Source organism: Podarcis erhardii (genome assembly GCF_964252035.2).
Source record: "Podarcis erhardii genome assembly, chromosome: Z".
NCBI lineage: Eukaryota > Metazoa > Chordata > Lepidosauria > Squamata > Lacertidae > Podarcis > Podarcis erhardii.
In genome coordinates, this window is record NC_138504.1 from 33,082,823 (window position 1) to 33,104,562 (window position 21,740).

A 21,740-nucleotide genomic window follows, 5' to 3' on the forward strand; every position below is an offset into this window, starting at 1 on the left:
ATGAAGAGGAACCATTGATGAGCACCCTTTGGGTTCGGTCAGTCAGCCAGTTACAAATCCACTGAGTGGTAGCATAGTCAAGACCGCATTTTACCAGCTTCTTTACAAGAATATCATGGGGCACCTTGTCAAATGCCTTGCTGAAATCAAGGTAGGCTACATCCACTGCGTTCCCTTCATCTACCAGGCTTGTAATTCTGTCAAAAAACGAGATCAGGTTAGTCTGACATGACTTATTTTTCAGAAATCCATGCTGACTATTGGTGATCACAGCATTCCTTTCTAGGTGCTCACAGACTGTTTGCTTAATGATCTGCTCCAGAATCTTCCCTGGTATTGATGTCAGACTGACTGGGCGGTAATTATTTGGGTCCTCTCTTTTCCCCTTTTTGAAAATAGGGACAACATTTGCCCTCCTCCAGTCTGCTGGGACTTCGCCTGTTCTCCAGGAATTCTCGAAGATGACTGCCAGTGGTTCTGAGATCACATCTGCCAGTTCTTTTAATACTCTTGGATGCAGCTCATCTGGCCCTGGAGACTTGAATACATCTAAACTAGTCAAGTATTCTTGTACTATCTCCTTAGTTATTCTGGGCTGTGTTTCCTCTGCTGAATCATTTGCTCCAAATTCTTCAGGTCGGGCATTGTTTTCTTTATTGGAGAAGACTGAGGCAAAGAAGGCATTGAGGAGTTCAGCCCTTTCTGTGTCCCCTGTTTGCATTACACTATCTTCTCCTCTGAGTGACCCCACTGTTTCTTTGTTCTTCCTTTTGCTACGAACATACCCATAAAAGCCTTTTTTGTTGCTTTTAACCTCTCTAGCAAGCCGGAGTTCATTCTGTACTTTAGCTTTTCTGACTTTGTGTCTACACGTGCTGGCTATTTGTTTGAATTCCTCTTTGGTGGTTTCCCCCCTTTTCCATTTTTTGTACACATCCTTTTTAAATCATTTGCTCCAAATTCTTCAGGTCGGGCATTGTTTTCTTTATTGGAGAAGACTGAGGCAAAGAAGGCATTGAGGAGTTCAGCCCTTTCTGTGTCCCCTGTTTGCATTACACCATCTTCTCCTCTGAGTGACCCCACTGTTTCTTTGTTCTTCCTTTTGCTACGAACATACCCATAAAAGCCTTTTTTGTTGCTTTTAACCTCTCTAGCAAGCCGGAGTTCATTCTGTACTTTAGCTTTTCTGACTTTGTGTCTACACGTGCTGGCTATTTGTTTGAATTCCTCTTTGGTGGTTTCCCCCCTTTTCCATTTTTTGTACACATCCTTTTTAAATCTTAACTCAGTTAAAAGTTCTTTAGATAGCCACCCTGGCTTCTTTAGGCACCTTCCATGTTTCCGTCTCATTGGTATTGCCTGAAGTTGTGCTTTTACTATCTCCCTCTTAACAAACTCTCAGCCATCATGAACTCCCTTTCCTTTTAATATTACTGTCCATGGGATCTCACCCAGCACTTCCCTAAGTTTTATAAAGTCGGCTTTCCTAAAGTCAAGAAATTGAGTCCTAGTATGCTTGGCTGCTCCTTTCCGCTGTATAGTAAACTTCAGAAGAGCATGATCACTCGCGCCTAATGATCCTTCCACTTCTACCCCACTAACCAGGTCATCAACATTGGTTAGGACCAGATCTAAAATGGCTGTTCCTCTTGTTGCTTCTCCCACTTTCTGGACAATGAAGTTGTCTGCAAGGCCAGTGAGGAATCTGTTTGACCTTATGCTCTTGGCTGAGTTTGACATCCAGCAAATATCCGGGTAATTGAAGTCCCCCATTACTACTATCTCCCTTCCTTTTGCATGCTTGGCCATCTGTTCCAGGAAGGCATCATCTATGTCCTCCGTTTGGCTTGGGGATCGATAGTAAACTCCCACAATGAGGTCCCTGTTATTCTTCTCTCCCTTAATTTTGACCCAAATGCTCTCACTTTGGCTTTGAGGTTCTAAATCTTGGATCTCTTCACAGGTATACACATCCCTGACATATAACGCCACTCCTCCTCCTTTCTTTTCTGGTCTGTTTCTCTGAAATAGATTGTAACCCTCCATTATTACATTCCAGTCGTGGGACTTATCCCACCAGGTTTCAGTGATGCCTATTATGTCATATTTAGTTTGCTGTACCAAGAGCTCAAGCTCATCTTGTTTATTACCCATGCTTTGCGCATTAGTGTACAGACATTGAAGTCCATTAATCATTCCCCCGTGTCTCTTATTTAAGGATTTTTTCCTCCCACCACTAGGTCTGCGTGCTGTTTGCTCCATTTGGTCTATGACATTTGGATGATCATCTTCATCAATTGATAGACTCCTACCTTCAGGAGCACTGTCTTCCTCCCCCACATTAGTCAGTTTAAAGCCCTCCTGATGAGGTTTCTGAGATTTTTGGCAAAAACATTCCTCCCAACCGTTGTGAGGTGCAGCCCATCTCTTGCCAGAAGTCCATCTTCAAGAAACTGCAGTCCGTGATCTAAGAATCCAAACCGTTCCTGTTTACACCATTTGCGAAGCCAGCTGTTCACTTCCACTATTTTTCTCTCTCTCCCTGGGCCACGTCGTTCAACTGGGAGGACAGATGAGATGACAATTTGTGCATTTAATTGCTTCAATTTCCTGCCCAGAGCCTCATAGTCTCTTTTGATCTTCTGGAGGCTATTGCTTGCAGTGTCATTGGTTCCCACATGAACCAAGAGGAAGGGGTATTTGTCAGTGGGTTTTATGATTCCTTGCAGTCGTTCAGTTACATCTTGGATCTTAGCCCCGGGGAGACAGCACACTTCCCGAGACATCTTGTCAGGCCCACAGATCACTGCTTCTGTTCCCCTCAGTAGGGAATCCCCTATCACCACTACACGCCTCCTCTTAGGTTTGGTCGGGGTTCTTCCGTGAGCTGTCCGTTCCAAGGTCGCCTGCACATTCCCTGAGGACTGACTTTGTTGCTCGTCTTCATATACCTGATCGACTGTAACGAGGGAGAGATCCTCAAATGGAGTCTGCTCTTCGTCTTCCATTCTAGGGGAGAGGACCTCAAAGCGATTGTGTATTTCTAAACAATCAGAGCGAACCCTGGGCCTCCTACTTCTTTGAGTCACGTTTCTCCATATATTTGGCTCCTGTGTTGGTGAACTAGCCTCCTTCTCAGGGGAGTCCCCTGTCTCCTCCTTGGTGGAGACAGTGTGCTCTGTTGCTTCCAAGAAGAGCTCCAGCTCTCTAATTCTTTGGAGCGTAGACACACGTTCCTCCAGTTGCTGGACTTTTTCTTTTAAGAGGGCAATCAACATGCAATTGCTGCAGGTAAAGCTGCCTGCAAGCTTTGGCAAGATGGCAAACATTGTGCAGGAACCGCAGGCGACTGCAGCTGTTCCCTCACTCTCCATCTTGAGAACGTGTCGTTGGGGCTGGTTGCAGTGGTCCTCCATCATAAGAAGCGTGCAGACAGGACAAGTAACTCCCCCCCAAAAAACCCTAGGTCCCCCCCAACAAACGTTTGAGACTAGTTCCCCTACAAGCTCTGATAAGCTCCTCCCACAGCTAATCACCTACCTCAACAGAAACCCTGCCCCCTCTGACCTTTGCACAGGGAGAGCAGCTAATCAGCCACAAGAAACACACACAGGAGAAAACCCTTTTTGCTCCTTCTTCAGCCGCTGCCCTACAAGCTACAATCAGCCACAAGAAACACACACAGGAGAAAACCCTTTTTGCTCCTTCTTCAGCCGCTGCCCTACAAGCTCAGGTCAGTTAAAAGAAAGGGCTTCCTCACACACTGCAGAGTTAGACTTTGGAACTCTCATCCCCAGGAAGCAGTGATGGCCTGTTGTTGTTGTTTAGTCATTTAGTCGTGTCCGATTCTTTGTGACCCCATGGACCAGAGCACGCCAGGCACTCCTGTCTTCCACTGCCTCCTGCAGTTTGGTCAAACTCATGCTGGTAGCTTCGAGAACACTGTCCAATCATCTCGTCCTCTGTCATCCCCTTCTCCTTGTGCCCTCCATCTTTCCCAACACCAGGGTCTTTTCCAGGGAGTCTTCTCTTTTCATGAGGTGGCCAAAGTATTGGAGCCTCAGCTTCAGGATCTGTCCTTCCAGTGAGCACTCAGGGCTGATTTCCTTAAGAATGGATAGATATGATCTTCTTGCAGTCCATGGGACTCTCAAGAGTCTCCTCCAGCACCATAATTCAAAAGCATCAATTCTTCAGCGATCAGCCTTCTTTATGGTCCAGCTTTCACTTCCATGCATCACTACTGGGAAAATACATCATATATCACTACATTGGGACGCGGGTGGCGCTGTGGGTAAAACCTCAGCGCCTAGGACTTGCCGATCACATGGTCGACGGTTCGAATCCCCACGGTGGGGTGCACTCCCGTCGTTCGGTCCCAGTGCCTGCCAACCTAGCAGTTCGAAAGCACCTCCAGGTGCAATAAATAGGGACCGCTTATCAGCGGGAAGGTAAACGGCATTCCGTGTGCTGCGCTGGCTTGCCAGATGCAGCTTGTCACGCTGGCTACGTGACCCAGAAGTGTCTGCGGACAGCGCTGGCTCCCGGCCTATAGAGTGAGATGAGCGCACAACCCTAGAGTCTGGCAAGACTGGCCCGTACGGGCAGGGGTACCTTTACCTTTTTATCACTACATCACTACTGGGAGAAGGTGGCTAGGTGGCTGGGAAAAGATGGCTTAGGTGGCTTTAAAAAAGGGATTAGACAAATTCATGGAGGAGGTAGTTGACGATGGCCAAAAGCCACAGTGGCTATGCTCTGCCTCCCCAGCTGGAAAAAGCAATGCTTCTGTAACACCAGGTGCAGGAGGGGAGAGGCCTCTTGTGCTCAGGTCCTGCTCATGGGCCACCCAGAAGAGGCACCTGGTTGGCCAGTGTGAGAAGAGGATGTTGGACTAGATGGGCCACTGGCCTGATCCTGCAGGCTCTTCACACAAGTGTAGAATCTAGCTTACTGTCAAAAGGTAAAATTGCATGAATTGCTCTAGTCATTTTTGCCTCTGGCTTCACCTACCACTGGCACATGGCCCCTGGAAGGTTGCCCAGAAGAGAATGTGGCCCTCAGGCTGAAAAAGCCCCCTCCCTGCTGGGCCCATAATATCATGCTGGCAGCCCTTTCCTCAGAGTAAGATCTGGCACCCAAGGGTTCTTGAGTATTGGCCTAAATTTGCATCTGTACATATCATTTATTATATGTGACAGCTCGGCTTGTGTACTGATGGGTGTGTTGCTGTGTTCCAAAGTGCACTGCTATTCCCAGGTTAGACTGCTCCATCGTGACTCTGGCAAAAGGCAGTGGCAGGATATGTCCTAAGGGCCTCTCCGTGGTGATGGACTTTGGATGCTTTTGTTGAAAGCCAGGATTACATAAACGCAGATTGGGAAGGTGAGAGTTTTGGGTGGGAAGCACGTTGGGTTGCATTTTAGCTGAGATTTGGCCCCACTGACAGAACCTGGTGGTGTTTGCTTTGATTGACTTCCCCTGGTGGAAATATTGTCTAAGGCAGCTTATAAAGAGAAAGCGGGGGGGGGGGGGTGGCGGCATCAAGTTTCTGTTTTCTTCCTTTCTGTAGAATGCAATCTGCAAAGGAAAAAAAGGGTAGGTCTGTGTGGGAATTCTCCAAGTTCTGCCCTGAGTCTATGTTGCTTTTCAAAATTAGCCCTTGTTCATAGCCTGCCAGTATAAACACCAGTTCGGAAAATGCAGTGCCTCTGTTGTACCGGAGCAGCTGCTTTAAATGCAGAAGGCCTAAGGTTCAATCCCTTTATTCAGAACCTTGAAGACTGGAATCTATTAATTTTTAGCAGATAGTTCAGTGGTATAGCACCTGCTTTTCATGCAGAAGGTCGCAGGTTCAATCCCCGCTGGCATCTTCACATAGGGTTGGTAAAGAGCCCCCTGTTTAAAAGCCAGAACAGCTGCTGCCAGTCAGTGCAGACAATATTAATCAAGATGGACTAGGGATCTGACCTGATGTAAGGCTATGGGCTCTGTGGCCAGCAGAAATGGCATGACCCAGAACATTTCCAGAAAACACACACAACTGTGATCCTTCTCCCTGATCCTTGATGTAAATGAGACTCTCAGTGGTTTTTTGGCAGGGAGGGAAATGCAGTCTGCACCTGGCTCAGGAGCACTGTTGTCTCTTCTTGCTTCACATTCCAGAGCCCAGATTTCACCCGGTAATAAGCTGATCTTAAAGAGGCTCTGCCCACCACAGGGTGCCTTCTGCTTCCCTGTACTTTAACCACCAGCAGAAACACTTTCTGGTTTCAACACAAAATTTCCCCAGCTGGGTGAAGGGTTGACAAAATCAAAAAACAAGAGCAGGGTGTGTTGGGAAAGGCAGCCAGCTAAGTTCTTTGTCTTCTGATAAAGTCAGGGGCTGGTTCTTATGCAATTATCATCATCTACAGGACAAACTCGTTATTAAAATGAGAACAATCACATAAAAGCAACCACAAAAATATGTTTTCTTGACTCCAGGCACCTAGGGATGTCCACCTGTAAAGATGCAAAGAGATACCTGGCTTGTGGGCTTCCTGGAGCTTCCTGGGTTCCTATAGAGAATAGGATTCTGGGTTTGGTGGGGTTGCCCATCTTGGCCTGATCTAGCAGGGCGCCTCTTAAATAAAAAGATAAGGAGAGCCCTCATGGATCAGGCCAATGGCCCACCTAGTCCAGCATCCTATTATCACCAGTAGCCAGCGAGATGCTCCAAACAGAAACCTCCAAGCTGACCCTGAGCACAGGAGCCCTCTCCTCTCCTGCTGCTTCCATCTGCAGAGCAAGAGCATAGCCATTGTGCCTACCAGTAAGATGCTGTGCTGATAGTAGGGACAACCCCAAGGAGTGGGGAGGCCAACCAGTTGCTGAGCTTGCAAGGCTGGTCAGTGGATTTCCCCCCACGCCACTGCTCTCCAAACACCTAGTCCATGCATTCATTCATTCATTCATTCATTCATTCATTCCAGTTATGGCTGCTCTTCAGGGCCAAAAACCTTTGCAAAGCCACTGAAGGATCAGACATAAGAAGTTGCATGACACAGAGTTATAGAGCATCAGTCCACCTAGCTCAGCATTGTCTATTCTGACTGGCAGTGACTCCCCAGAGTCACAGGCAGAAAGCAGGTGGTCTACCATGGAGCTATGGCCCTACTCCTAAAAATTAAGTAAGATCCTAGTCTTCATAGTTCTGAGTTAAATAGGAACATAGGAAGCTGCCTTCTACTGAGGCCCTTGGTCCATCTACTCAGTAATGTTCACACCTGACTGGTTGTGACTTTCTAGGGTTTCAGATGGAGGACCTTTACCTGGAGAAACTAGAAGATGAGCCTGGGATCCTCCGCATGCCAAGCAGGTGCTCTGTCATTGAGCTACAGCCCTTTCCCAACTCAGCTCTCATTCAGAGTTGTTAGAAAAGCCGAGTGCCTCTCCGTCTCTCTGCTAAGCAGTAGCAAGAGGCCAGGGAGTTCCCAGCACTCACCCAAGGTTTGTGTTCCTTTGAAGAATTGAGACACAACGGAGACTGACATAGTTTTAAGAAATATAGTTTATTCACCTATTTACACCTTCACGCTGCAGGGAGGGAGTCCAGATCTTACAGCATGGTCATTTCAAGAGGGGCTTGTCCACCACAGCAGAGCAGCCCTGGAATTCAAGGTATCTCTCCCAGCCAGCCCTCAGCCAGCCTGCCCAACATGGATCCCAGTCTTTCCCTCCTCCTCTTTTGCAGAACACCTTGCTAAAAACTCACTTTTCCTGTCACTTCAAACACACACACACCATCACCTTGGCAACATCTGTCTCCCCAGACCAAAGGATTCCTCTCAGATGGCCCATTTGTCATGTTAACAGATTTGCTCTTCACTAGGCCAGCCAGTGAAGAGAAAAATTGTTAGTTTATTGGGTTTAGCCACCCCTGCATCTATAACAAGAGTGAAAGTAGGATTGCACATTTTTGCAGGTTCAGCCAGGAACTGCTTGTGGTCAGCACCAGACTGAGCAAACCACCAGAGACCTCTGCAAAGGCATCACACTAAGTTTAGCTGGAATAGAAAAATCCTCCACTTCCCAAGCAATTGGAACAAGCCCTTCCCTCTATCTCGGGCAGAAATTCTTCCACTTAATGTTGCCGAGGCCAGCCAGTTCAGAAACAAAACTACAGAAATCTGGATCAGCTGCCTCTTCCCAATCTATCACAAGGTTTAAAGGTCTTGCCTCAGCAAAATGTGGAAACCCGTGCTTTAAGGAGAAAAAAGGAGCCTGACTCAGCTACCATCAGGCACCCAGTTCCCTGGAGAACTGAACTCAAGGCCCTGGCAACTGCAGCAGGCTGAGGAAGGGAACAATGGCAAGACAGGTGTTCTAGGCTAATAAGAGCTGAGTTGCTAGGGCTCTAGAACTGGGGCACCCTGCTTTATCTCAAGTGACTCCTGAAAGTTTGGGACCTTTTGGTTTAGAGCTGTGGTTCCTAATGTGGAGCACACGCCCCACAGGGGGGCAATTTGATTTTTAAAGGGGGGCAATTTGAGAACGTTTAGACCAAGTTACTGGCCTTTTAGGCTTCCGCCACGTGAATAGGAGTTCACTTTTTGAATAATAAGAATTATATGTAATTGGGGTGGTGGTTCAGGATTTTAGAGATGCTTAGGTGGGGTGTGGCCAAAAAAAGGTTGGGAACCACTGGTTTAGAGGAAAGCCAAGTAAAAGAGAGTTCATAAAATTATGCATGTCATGGAGAGTGAATAGAAAGAAGTCCTTCTTCCTCTTTTGTGGGCATTCAGTGGAGCTGAATGTTGAAAGATTCAGGACAGATAAAAAGAAGTCCTCCTTCATGCAGCATGTAGTTTAACTATGGAACTTGCTCCCACAGGAGGAAGTGATGGCAACCAACGCAGATGGCTTTTAAAGAGCCTTAGACAAATTCATGGAGGAGGAGAGGGCTATCAGTGGCTACTACATGGTGGTTATGCTCTGCCTCCACCATAGGAAGCAGTAGAACTTCTGAATACCAGTTTCTGGAAACTGCACAAAGGGAGAGGGCTCTTGTGCTCAGGTGTTGATTGTGGGTTTCCTGTTAGCCACTGTGAGAACAGGGTGCTGGACTAGATGGACCACTGGCCTGATCCAGCAAGCAGGCTCTTCTTAAGGAGGTCTATTGTGTTTGCAGGACCTCCATGCCCAGGGGCAATCTACATTTGAATACCCAGATAATGGAGAATAACAATGGGAGAGTTGCTGTTGCTTGCGGGCTTCCCATGGGAGCACCTGATTAGCTATTGTGAGAGCAGGCTGGACTAGGTGGGCCCCCCACTGGCCTGATCCAGCAGGCTCTTCTCATGTCATAGAACAGGGATGTCCAACCGTTCAATTGTGATGTACCGGTTGATCGCGGGGTGTTCCTGGTCGACCCTGGTCAATCGCATGATCCTGATCGATCGACCAAAAAACAAAACAAAAACAAAAAAGCTCAACAACTTTGGGTCCCCCCCCCCAAGAAAAGCTCAGCAACTTTGGTCAATTGAATGGGTAGATCACTGCCAGTATTTTTATAGTGGGAGTAGATCGCAGTCTCTTGGAAGTTGGACATCCCTGTCATAGAGGATGAGACTATTCATGGAGGATAAGGCTATGCTCTGCCTCCACAATCAGAGGCAGTAATGCTCCTGAATCCTGGTTCCTGGGAGCCAAAGAAGGGCAGAATGCTCTTGTGCTTGGGTCATTCCCTTAGGAAGGTCAGTGGCAGAACACTCACTTTGCATGCAGAAGGTCTCAGGCTCAACCCCTCACATCTCCAAGTGAGAATGGGAATGTCCCCTGCCTGAAACCCTCCCAGAAACCACTTTCCCCATTGACTGGCTATGCACATATCAAGGATGCCTCCTTTGGAAGTGAGAGGGGATGTTGGAAGTGGTCCAAAACCTGCGTCCATGGGGTCAGGCTAGTTCCTGAGAGCTCAGGGGCTTTTCCTCCAATGGATTGTGGAGCTAGGACTTTGGCGGTGGCGTCATTTTGTTCCAACCCCCTGCAATGCAGGAATCTCAACTAAAGCATCCATGACATATGGCCATCTAACCTCTGCTTAAAAACCTCAAAGGAAGTGAGAGTCTACCACCTTCTGAGGGAGTCTGTTCCACAGCACTGTTGAACTGCTCTTGCCATCAGAAAGTTCTTCCTTATGTAGATTGTATGACAGGCATAGGCAAACTCGGCCCTTCAGATGTTTTGGGACTACAATTCCCACCATCCCTGACCACTTGTCCTGTTAGCTAGGGATGATGGGAGTTGTAGTCCCAAAACATCTGGAGGGCCGAGTTTGCCTATGCCCGCTGTATGATCTTTGGGGCACAGAACTGTTGGTGACCTTAGGCTGTTCCGAATGTTACACTGATAGATCACAATAAGGTGACTTTTAATAAACAGAAGTAATTTCAGGGGCTAAGAGAGGCTGTCTTAGATCATGTCAGACCCTTGGTCCACCTAGCTCAGCACTGCATACACTGACTGGCAGTGCCTCTCTAGGGTTTCGGGCAGGGAACATTCCCTACCCCACCTGGAGATGCCATTGATGAAACTTGGGGCTGACTGCAACCAAAGCAGATGATCTGCAGTGGCTGCTGGGAGCCGGAGTGTGTCTGGAGTTCCAGCAATGTTCTCCTTCTTTCCTATTAACTTTGCTTTTATTAGAGATTTTATACTTCTAAGGCATAACCATCAGAAGAAGAAACAGAAAAACATAACAACTACCATTTTTACTCACATCTAATGGTCACCTTTTTTGGCCAAATTACGTTGTGGAAATTAAGGTGCACTTTAGATTCGATGGCACATTAGACTTGAGTAAATATGTTATTTCCTTTTAACTCCAAACTATCTGCAGGTGGAGACTTTATTTTTCTTGAGTTCAACATGCCACCTACTGGCTATGTCAGGTGCGCCAACCCCTCTGTGGGAGATGCGTTCCAACACAGCTGTTCTCTTGAAGGGTGGGTGGTGTTTTTGACCTGTGCACTATTTCCTGGGAGCTCCTTCAGTTTGTGGTGTGCAGAGATGAGACGCTTAAGAGGGCAAATATATTGCAAAGGAAAAGAAAACATCAGACTGAGGATTAGCTGAGGTCTTATTCCAGAGGCAACTGAGTCTACTCAGAATCCATTCTGCTCTGGATCCATCTTATTCCAGAGGCTGGGGGAGAAAGACCACTGCCTGAAACCCTGGAGAGAGCCACTGCTGCAAGCCAGTGTATACAGTACACTGGATGGACCAACGGTCTGACTCGATAGAAGGCAGATCCCCACATTCCTGTTCAATTGAACTACAAGGACTAGAATCGTATTTTATGTTGAAGGGGTAGAATATGGTATCTCCTTTGCACATGGAAGGTTCAGTCCCCAGAGACATCTGCACACAGTACTGGCGAAAGACCCTCTGCCAAAAAGCTCTGGAAAAATCAGCCCTTCTTGAGGTCTGGAACCTTAAGTTTATTTTTAGGGGAAGGACTGTAGATACAGATACAGAGCACCTGTCCTGCATACAGAAGGTCCAAGCTTCAATCCCTGCTGGAATCTCCAGGCAAGGCTGGGAAAGAAACCCTGCCAGAAACTTTGGAGAGCCACTGCTGATCAGTGTATACAGTCTTGAGCTAGATGGACCTAGTGGCCTGACTTAGTTTAAGCCAGCTTCCTCTGTTTCTACACAAGTGGGTTAGACTGAGCATCCTGTCTTAAGAGCATCCAGCAGTGGAGGTCCTGTTGCACAAACACAAAACCTAACCATCAGGGCTAGTAGCTATCAGTAGCCTCCTCCTCCAATTGGTCTCACCCTCTTTCAAGCTTTGAAGATTTCTGATGCAGAAAGATTGGAAATCTAAAATATAAGCCATTGTATTTTAATTATTTTAATTTTTATTAGATGTTATTTTTATTTAATGCTTTTTTCCCCCCATAGTACCTCCTGTAACTATAAGTTTTGGAAAACTGTTTTTTTTAAAAAAAATTTAAATAGTTAAACTGTGGAACTCACTCCCACAGGAGGCAGTGACAGTCACCAAGCAAGATGACATCAAAAGAAGATTAGACAGTTTCATGGAGGTGGAGAGGGCTATCCATAGCCACTAACCACAATGGCTCTGGCCTACCTCCCCAGCTGGAGGCAGCAATCCTTCTGGAAACCACATTAAGGGAGAATGTTGCTCTTGTGCTTGGGTCCCACCTGCAGGTTTCTCACTGGATTGGTCACTGAGAAGAGGATGCTGCTCTAGGTGGGCCACTGGCCTGATTCAGAAATGCTCTTATTTTTTCCTTTTTTAAAAATTATATTTTAAATGGTTGTAACATGCCCTCGGACCTTAGGGTGAAGGGCGAGTAATAAGATTATCGCTGCCCAGGTGGTTGGTCCTCCTAGCCTCTTGCAGGAGCGGGGTTTTAAGGTTGAAGGATGCCAAGTGTGTTTTGCAGAAGGTACCAACGCCACTTCATCCATTTCCAAATGTGGGAAGCCAGCTGCCCTTCCTGGGGTTGGGAGACCCCCTTCTCTCCTCCAGGGATGTTTTTTTGGGGGGCCTGGGCTCCCCTTCTTCCCCCAAAAACCTCCTGCCTTCTGCCTGAAGATGCCACAAAGACTTATAAGCGGAAGCTGGAGACCCGATTGTGGACGGAAGGAGAAGGGGAGGGGGGAAGCTCCCCCTCGGGTCTCTTTTTCCATCGGCGGGCAGAAATGTGCCTGGACAGGCGTCCCCTTTAAGGAGCGTCTCCGCAGCATCATCCAGAGGAGGAGGAGGAAGAAGGAGGAAGATGCGGCAGCAACGGGGAGGCAGCAGGGGCCCCCACCTCGGCCAGCCTGGAAGACCCACTTCCTTGGACCCACCGAGCCCCCCAGTCCCTGCCCTGTCCAGTCTGGCGTGAGCGCAGCGCCTCCCCCCTTCTTTCCAGGGGGGGCTTGGAACAAAAGAGACACCCCCCCCCCCTGCACTGCCAGAGCCCAGCATGAGAAGGGTTGTGCAGCTGGTACTTTTTTGCCCCCTCTCCATGGGGCTGCAGGTGAGAGCGAAGGCGGGCGCGGATGGAGAGAGAAACGATGGAAGGGGAGGGGGTGTCTCTCTGGCCTCCGAGCTGAAGCTCAGTGCCGTTTGCAGGTACTGCGTGGGGGCGGGGGCGGAGAATTGATCTCTCAAGATGGGTTGAGGCTTCGGAGCAAAAAAATAAGGATAAAAAGGCCGCCCTTCTTGCTGGAGATTGCATACTGGGGCGCCGCGCGCCTTTGCCTCTTGCAATTGACAAGCTTGTCAATGTCAAAGGCAGCTTCTTCCCCACCACTGGACCATTTACCGCTTAAGCGCCAAAGGGGTACTTGGGCGTTACCTGGTGCAGCAGGTAAAAAAAAGCAGGAGGAACCTCCTGGGGGCGAAGGAGGACCCCCCCCCGTTGGCCCCACAAGCAGGTGGAGAACCCCTGCACCGGTTCATCTGCTTTTCTAGTACACCCCCCTCCTTTTCTGGTTTTTGGGTTTTAGCTTCTACAAGCAGAAGCCCCTGCAAGAAGTGTGTTCACTGTCGAAGCACGTGTATTTATTATTTTTAATGAACCTGGGGGACTGGTTTGTGTGTCCCCAAGGGGAGATATTGAGGAAAGGCCAGAGACAGTGTGGGATGCCTCTGAGTGCTGGAGAATAATATCTGGCCCATTTGGAGGCAGCCATGCAAATCAGCCAGGCCAGCTGGCAATTGCAAAAGGCCAAGAGTTTGGGGGCATTCTGCACTGCAACATCTCTGGTGCCCAAATGCCAGGCAAATGCTGCAGCAGGGAAACACAAAGTGCCCTTCAAATCAAGCAAGGGTGTGTGTGTGTGTGTGTGTGTGTGTGTGTGTGTGTGTGTGTAGAATGAAAACTGGCTTGGAAATGGCAGTGAGACTCTCTTGAATCCTGCCATTCTCAGGAGAGGGGCAGTAGTGTCCAGATATCCAAAGTAGGGCAAAGGAAAGAGACTTCCTGCCAGAATGGGTGGAGAGGTGCTGCCAGTCAGTGTTGAAAATATTTCCAGAGGATTTCTACTCAGTGGCAGAACAGCTGCTGGGCATGCAGAAGGTCCCAGGTTCAATCCCTAATGGCATCTCCAGGTTGGGCTGGGGAAGGATGCCCTGTCTGAAGTGTGGGGAAGTGTGAATGCCAGTCAGTGTGGACCAAGGGTCTGGCCCTGCAGAAGGCAGCTTCCAGTGTTCCCAACATCCATTGCAGACGATGGTAAGAAATAGTGCATAGCTGTGGCTAGGCTGCTCTGCTCTGTTCTGCTCCCAGTGGGTCTGTGCATGTGTTAGAATAAGGGGCATCTCTTTCCCAAGTTCAAAGGCCAATGGACCTATGGGGGTGGGACCAGTTTTGGAATAATGTGTACAGTTCTGGCCTGGGAGCTGGAAAAGGTTCAGAAAAGGGCAACTGAAAGTGGACATGGAGCAACTCTCCTAGACGAAAGGTTGGGGCTTTTTAGTTTAAGATACAACATGATAGAAGTTTATAAAATTATGCATAGCATAATTCCTCCCTCTCTCATAACACTAAAACTTGTGGGCATCCAACAAAGCTGGATGTTGGAAGGTTCAGGGTAGGAAGAAGAAAATCCTTCTTCACCCAGTGCATTTAGGCTGTGGAACTCACTCCCACAGAAAGGAAGGTGACCAACTTAAATTGCTTTAAAAGAGAATTAGACAAATTAATGGAGGAAAGGGCTATCAATTATTATTATTAGGGGCAGTAATGATTCTTCTGAATATCGGTAGCTGGAATCCACAGGAGGGGAAGAGGTGCTCTTATGGTCAAATCCTGCTTGCAGGTTTCCCGGAAGAGGCATCTGGTTGCCCATTGTGAGAACAGGAGGCTGGACTAGATGCACATTGGACGATTAGCTCCATTGAATTCAAGGCGATTTACATTTGACTAAACAAATATAGGATTGTATTGTAAGGGACATTTTTTTAAAAACTGTTTTGCAACTTCTCCCCATATCCCCCTCACTAAATCGAGATAATTTGGGCCATGTCAATCAAGCATGTTGGATTTTTTTTTAAGCTGATGAAACAGTGACAAGGCAGATGAATTAAGCTTCAATATATTTCGCCTATTGTGAAAACCTCAATAGTGGCTGCCTTCTTGAGATGCTTTAGGAATTGCATCTTAAGAGGTACAGGTCATTGTTGAAGAGAAAGGCCAAAATCTTATATTATACTTACCTGGGAGTGTTGTTGTTGTTGTTTAGTCGTTTAGTCGTGTCCGACTCTTCGTGACCCCCTGGATCAGAGCACGCCAGGCACTCCTGTCTTCTACCTGGGAGTAACACCCACTAAACTTGGTGGGATTCCTTTCCATTCTTCAATTAGCCAAATGGCAACATACTTTCTTGCCCACCTGAAAAGGTTAGGCAAGGGTGCCCTTTAACTCTCAGGTCGAAAGGAGAGAGCTACTTATCAAGTAAGGAAAGAAATGTTCACAGCCCCAGAGCCAAATCAGACTTATTAGTTTGCATTGGGAACATCTCAGTAGAATATTTTGTTAGTTTAATTTCTTTGATGCCTTTTCCAGGAAAGGAATCAAGGAATCTCTGTCATTAAAATACACAAAAATTTTAAAAGGATACAGACAGAAATATCTGTATCGTGTTAAAATCAAAGCAGCCCTCCTATTCGCTAAACACATCAGGAATAATTGTCAACACAATGCCAAAATTAAAAAAAAACTATCCCACCAAATGTCTGAGAATAGAGGACTCCCAACCTGCTGCTGAAAAGATTATAATTCACCTTTGCTTTGCAAGACTGAGATGGCCTTTATCAGTGAGAGTGGCATGAATTTCCATCCAGTAAGCCCCCAAAGAGGCAAAATGTGCATTACATAACTGCAAAGTCCACAATCCAGAGTGCTGACTCTCCACTGGGGGAGGAACCAGCCAGTTCTTCCATCAGAACTTATACATCTAAGCTTAACCTTTGCCTGCCAGATGTTTGTGCGTTTCTGGCTGGTGCTGATGGGGGTTGTAGTCCAAAACATCAGGATGGCTCCAGGTTGTTGAAGGTCGAGATAGCTTGACAACCTCCCTCGCCACCGCCAGTCCCAAAACTCACATGAAGAAATCAGCACAGTCAAGTTCCTACCTAAGAGTCACAAAGTAAAATAAAGGTAAGCTGTAAAAATAATTCCAAAATCTGTATTAGGCTAACCAGAAACTTCACAACATAGTGTGCAAGCTTTCCTGATTTCAAAATGTAAAGATGGTTACCTTTCCTAGGGGTGGAGATGTTAAGAGTTGTTATTATTACTGAAGTTGGAGAGTTTATAAGAAAAACAGCCATTGCGTCCCAAATCTGTCTGGAAACTCAAACCTCTAGTCTCTCAGACCTTTGTTTAATTCAACACTTTGTTTAGAACTACAAGGACTAACTGTGCTACAGTCCTCTAACACAAGAACATAGGAAGCTATGGCCCTCCCTCCCTCAGTCATGGCCAAATTCTAGTCCTCAAAGTTCTGAAGGAAGGTGAATTGAATAAGGCTGCTGCCTTAAACCAACACAGACCATTGGTCTATCCAGTATCGACTACACTGACTGGCAGCAGTGGATTGCCAGGGTATCAAGGAGTCTTCCCAAGCATGGCCTAGAGATGCCATTGGAAATTGAACATGGGACCTTCTGCAGGCAAAGCCGGTGCTCTACCACTGAGGCTTTTACCTAAAAAATAAGGCTCTAGTCCTCATGTTCTAAATAATAAGCCAATTTAAATAAGATGCTGCCCTCTTATCAAGCTGGGCTCATTGTTCTAACTCAGTACTGTCTACACTGACTGGCAGAAGCTCTCCAATGTTTCAGACAGGGAACCTCTTTCTCATTTGAACCCTGGTCTCTCCCAAGTACTAGCAGTCTGACACTCTAACCAATATGCCATGCTGACTGGCCTACTGGCATGCACAGGTGCCGATCCAGGCAGACTTAGAAAGAGGAAAAGCAAAAATGAAACTCTGGGTTTACTCCTGAGCTGTTGTGGTGCCAGCAGGATTTTTTCTGGGCCTGGGACACTGTACTTGGCCTGGGACCATCACCTTGCCTGTAACACGTTGACAGATGTGGGTTTTGTGTACATATAGATATATCCTTCCATACCTGTTTTGGCTCTCCTTAAATTTCTTTTGCTCTCTCTTCCCAACCTCACAGAGCCGTCTTCCTGGCATCAAGGTCAAGTACCTATTTTTTGCCTGGCTGGGCATTTTTGTGGGCAGCTGGGTGGTCTACATGCATTACTCGTCCTATTCAGAACTCTGCAGAGGACACGTCTGCCAGATGATCATCGTGAGTGTTCCCCATCCACATTTGCAAAATTATTTATTATGATGATTACTATGAATAATATTGCATCAGAAGGCAGTGGGGTCTCATTTGCTGGAGGCCAGATGGCCCTTGGGGTTCCTTCCAACGCTACAATTCTAGGACTGCATGAATATCAGTTGCTAGGAATTGCAGGTCCTAGGCATTCGGGTCCTACTTTTGGGCTTCCTTTCGGGACAACTGGTAAGCCTCTGTGAGAGCAGAGGCTAGATGTGGGCTAGATGTGCCATTGGCCTGATGGAGCTGCAGCCAGGCTTCTCTTAAGGTCTACTGTGATAGCATTTCCATTGGAAAAAGTTCCCTGTCTGCTGGGGTACTGCATGGACTTGGACCTATAATGGATCTGAAGCCAAGTGAGCAGAAGAGAAGCCTGGAACTTTTGGCTGCTGCATAAGGAGCCTCCAGAGGAACTTCAATGGCCAGATGGCTGTTGTTTGCCATCTGCTACTTGCCCAGAGTGGTGCCTTCTAATGAAGAGTTCTCTGAGCTCTGATTTAATGATGGTCCAATGAGGAATGGTCCCCGACTGCTGGGGAAGGAGCAGGAGGGGCTTTTGGCCGGAGTGAAGAAATGTGAGATTCTCCTTCCCCTGACAAATATGACATCCTCTTTCCTGCCTGGTTCAGGAGGGAAGGAAGTAACATGGGAACGCATTGCTTTGCTGAAGAAACTGAGCTGTATAAACATAGAACTGTAGTGTTTGAGGGGACACCAACCCCAGGGCATGAAGCTTACTGGTTGACCTTGGACCAGTCACTGTCTCTCAGCCCTACCCTAGGGTTGTTGGGAGGGTAAACAGGGGAAGCAGAGCCACATACACCACCTCACACTCCTTTGAGGAAAGGTGTGATATGATAGCTAACAGTTATTGATTCCTTTGTTTTCTCCTCCTCCTCCTTTCCAGTGTGACCAATATAATAAAGGAATAATTTCCGGGTCGACGTGTAAAGACCTTTGCAAGGATCATACATTGGTGTTCCAGCACTGCCTCTCGTCCTCTCCCACCCAGCAGGTAGGTTGACTTTCCATCGTTGGCTGGAGCTATGGAAAGACTTTGAAGTTGGCAGGGAGCAGGGATGAGGTAGAGACATCACAGTGCTGGGCAGGCTGCTTAAGTCTTGCTGTATGCTGGTGAGAAGGTGGTCAATTAAATTGGTGAATTTGTCCAACCCTCTTTTTAAAACCATGCATGTTGCTGGCTGCAACTGCCTCCTGTGGGAACAAGTTCCAAAGCTTAATTGTGTGCTGCATGAAGGACTTTTTGTCTGTCCTGGATCTTCCTAACATTCAGAGTCACTGAATGTCCATGAGTCCATGAGGGAAGGAGAAAACCCATTCCTCTTTCCATGCTATGTATAATTTTGTATTTTTTTTTTATCTTATTGCCTATCTTTTTCTCAAAATTGAAAAGTCCTTTCCTCAGAGGGGAGTCGCTCCATCATCAACTCAATCATTTCGCTTGCCATTTACTAAACCTTTTCCAACTCTACAATATCCTTTTTTGCAAAGTCCCTACCAGAGAAGAATGGCAAACCAAGCTGATGGACTATTCTGAGATGGCAAAACTGACTGGAAAACTCAGAAACCGAAAGGACAAAAACTTTATAAAAGAATGGGAAAAATGTATAAGTTATTTAGGAGACCACTGTAAGCAGATGGAAACAAAGGCAGGATTTTGATTTTACTTGTAGTGTAAAAATTATGATGTATAATATGATTTGATATAAAAAATGGAGTATTGATGAATATGCAGTAGTCGATATTTAAAATGAGACCCCATGGAGGGGACGGGGGAAGTCTTGAGATTCAGAGAATCTCTTTATTTAGATATACTTTTTTATTCTCTGTTTATTTGTATTTTGTATTTGTAAAGCCAATAAAAATGATTCTTAAAAACTGATAATATACAATATCCCTTTTTAGGTGAGGCAACCAAAATGGCACACAATATTCCAAACGCAGTTGCAACTTAGATCTATTTAACAGCACAATGACACTGGCAGTTTATTTCCAATTCCTTCCATGATGATCCCTAGGCCTGGTTTGTGTTTTTCATGACCACCAAACTGGCCCAACACCTTCATCAAGCTCTCTGCTATGGCACCAAGTTCTTGCTCATGGTCCACCACTTCCAATTTAGACCTCAGGAGTGCGTATGTTGAATTATGATTTATTTTGCCCCAGCATGCATCACTTTACACATTGAGTTGCATCCACCTGATCATTCAGGCCGCCCTTTTTGGAATCTTTCTTCTGATACTGACAGGCACATACTTCAACTGGTCAACATAGCTGTGAATCCTGCAATGCAGGGAGTTGGACTAAGTGTCCCTTTGTGTGTGGGGGGGGGGACGTTCTGTGAACGTTCTGTGAACTTTGGGCACCTGTCAAATAAATCTGTGTCCTGCAGATCCAGTTTGTCTCTCTAAGTTACATTCCTCTCCTTCGGTGCAGGTATACAGCGGCCTCTGGAAAGAGAAGGAGGTGATCATCAAATGTGGCATTGAAGAGGCCCTCAAGGCCGATGGCAACCCTGACTCAGCCCCCAGGAGAGATGTGGTCCTTTTCAGCAAGCCGACACGGGGGACATCGATGGATGAGTTCAAGGAGATGCTCCTGAATTTCTTAAAAGTGAGTTTGTCACTACACCAGCAGGGAATGGGGGAAGGGTTTCTTGTTTTCAGGGGGCTGAGGATCCAAAACAACAGAGCTAGCAGTTGGAAGTCCTGGAAGGAGGGCAAAGGGGTGGGGCTGTTGCCAGCAGGGGTGGGGGTAGCGGCGGGAAGCCAGTGAGCTCATAACAATATTATTTACTGTTTATCTGCTTTGGATATGGGATGATTGTAATACCCTACTACTGCAATTTTAGCGTTGTTAATAATGGTAAATAAAGGCTAGAAGCAAAAGGGGAAAAAAGGATAGAAAAAAGGAATGAAGTACAGTGGTACCTCTGGTTGTGAATGGGATCCGTTCCAGAGGCCCGTTCGCAACATGAGCAGAATGTAACCCACGTCTGCGCATGCGCGGATTGCGATTCACCACTTCTGTGCATGCGCACAACGTTAGTTTGCTCATCTGCACATGCACGAGCAGCGAAACCCAGAAGTAACTCTTTTCGGTACTTCCGGGTTGCCGCGGGACGCAACCTGAAAACGCAACACAAGGTATGACTGTAAAATGAAATGAAAAACTATCTGTCTTTTGCAGTCTAATCTAGGTGACCAGGTCTCCTTCACCAACTTAGTGAACAAGATAATGGCCATGGCGGATGTCAGTCGAGATGGGAAACTGTCGCTGGCGGAGGCGAAATCCATCTGGGCACTGCTGCAGCTGAACGACTTCTTGCTGACACTCTCCCTGCATGAGAAGGAGCACACCTCCCAACTGCTGGGGCACTGCGGGGACCTGTACGTCACCGAGAAGATCCGCCACACCTCCCTCTATACTGTGGAGGTCCCTCGCTTCCTGCAGCCACTGCTGCCCGCGGCCATCCACAGGGTCCTCCACCGGTGGTTCTCCCCAGCCTGGCCGCAGAGAGCGAAGATCGCCATTGGCCTCTTGGAGTTTGTGGAGGAGATCTTCCACGGGATGTACGGCAACTTCTACATCTGCGAGGCAGGCTTCAAGAACATGGGCTACAACGACAGGCATGACTTCAAGATGGTGGACCTCCGGAAGGTGGCAACAGAGATGACTATTCGGGGCTTCCTCAAAGGGCGCCACTGCGAGCAGAACGTGGACTGCACCTATGGGAGGGACTGCGTGGCCCCCTGCGACAAGCTCATGAAGCAGTGCAAGAGTGACGTGGTCCAGCCCAACCTGGCCAAGGTATGTGGGCTTCTGCAGGAGTACTTGCTCCACGGGGCGCCCTCCGATCTGAAAGATGAGCTTCAGAAGCAGCTCAAGACCTGCACAACCCTCAGCGGCTTGGCCAGCCAGATGGAGGTCCACCACTCACTGGTGCTCAGCAGCCTCAAGACACTCTTGTGGAAGAAAATCTCAAATACCAAATATTCATAGGTGTGGGATGCCGAAAACCACTGATGCTGCACACAGAGGATCGCAGAAGAGGAAGAGGGCCAGGGAGCACTCTGCTCCCCCCCCCCGCCCCCAAAAGCATACAAGCAGGAAGATTTAGCAACAGGGGGGAAAGGACAAGTGGAATAACCAGTGGGTCCTCCTCCCTTTTGGATGGACAGACTGTCAGTGAAGCAAGGGAAATTGTTTTGGATGAACAGCTTCTGATGTAAATAAATAGTGCTCTCTCTATCTCTTTGGCCTTGTCCTTAGGTTTATATGCCCCATCTCTCCTTCAAGAAACTCAAGGTAGTGAGTGTATTTTATCCCAACAACCACCCTACAAGGTAGGATAGGC

At 47.3% G+C, this 21,740-nt stretch overlaps 1 protein-coding gene across 2 annotated transcripts; it reads left to right on the forward strand.

Moving 5' to 3' along the window:
• Window positions 1-5,246: 5,246 nt before the first annotated feature.
• Window positions 5,247-21,634, forward strand: DIPK1B (divergent protein kinase domain 1B). Of its 2 annotated transcripts, none has more exons than XM_081847167.1 (5): window positions 5,247-5,385; window positions 17,195-17,329; window positions 18,270-18,377; window positions 19,820-19,996; window positions 20,573-21,634. In XM_081847167.1, the coding sequence occupies exons 2-5, from the start codon at window positions 17,273-17,275 to the stop codon at window positions 21,383-21,385; spliced, it is 1,155 nt and encodes a 384-aa protein (XP_081703293.1). In that variant the 5' UTR covers window positions 5,247-5,385; window positions 17,195-17,272; the 3' UTR covers window positions 21,386-21,634. The 2 variants fall into 2 exon arrangements, with proteins under 2 accessions (XP_081703293.1, XP_081703292.1); XM_081847166.1 differs by lacking the exon at window positions 5,247-5,385 and adding an exon at window positions 12,428-13,040.
• Window positions 21,635-21,740: the final 106 nt, after the last annotated feature.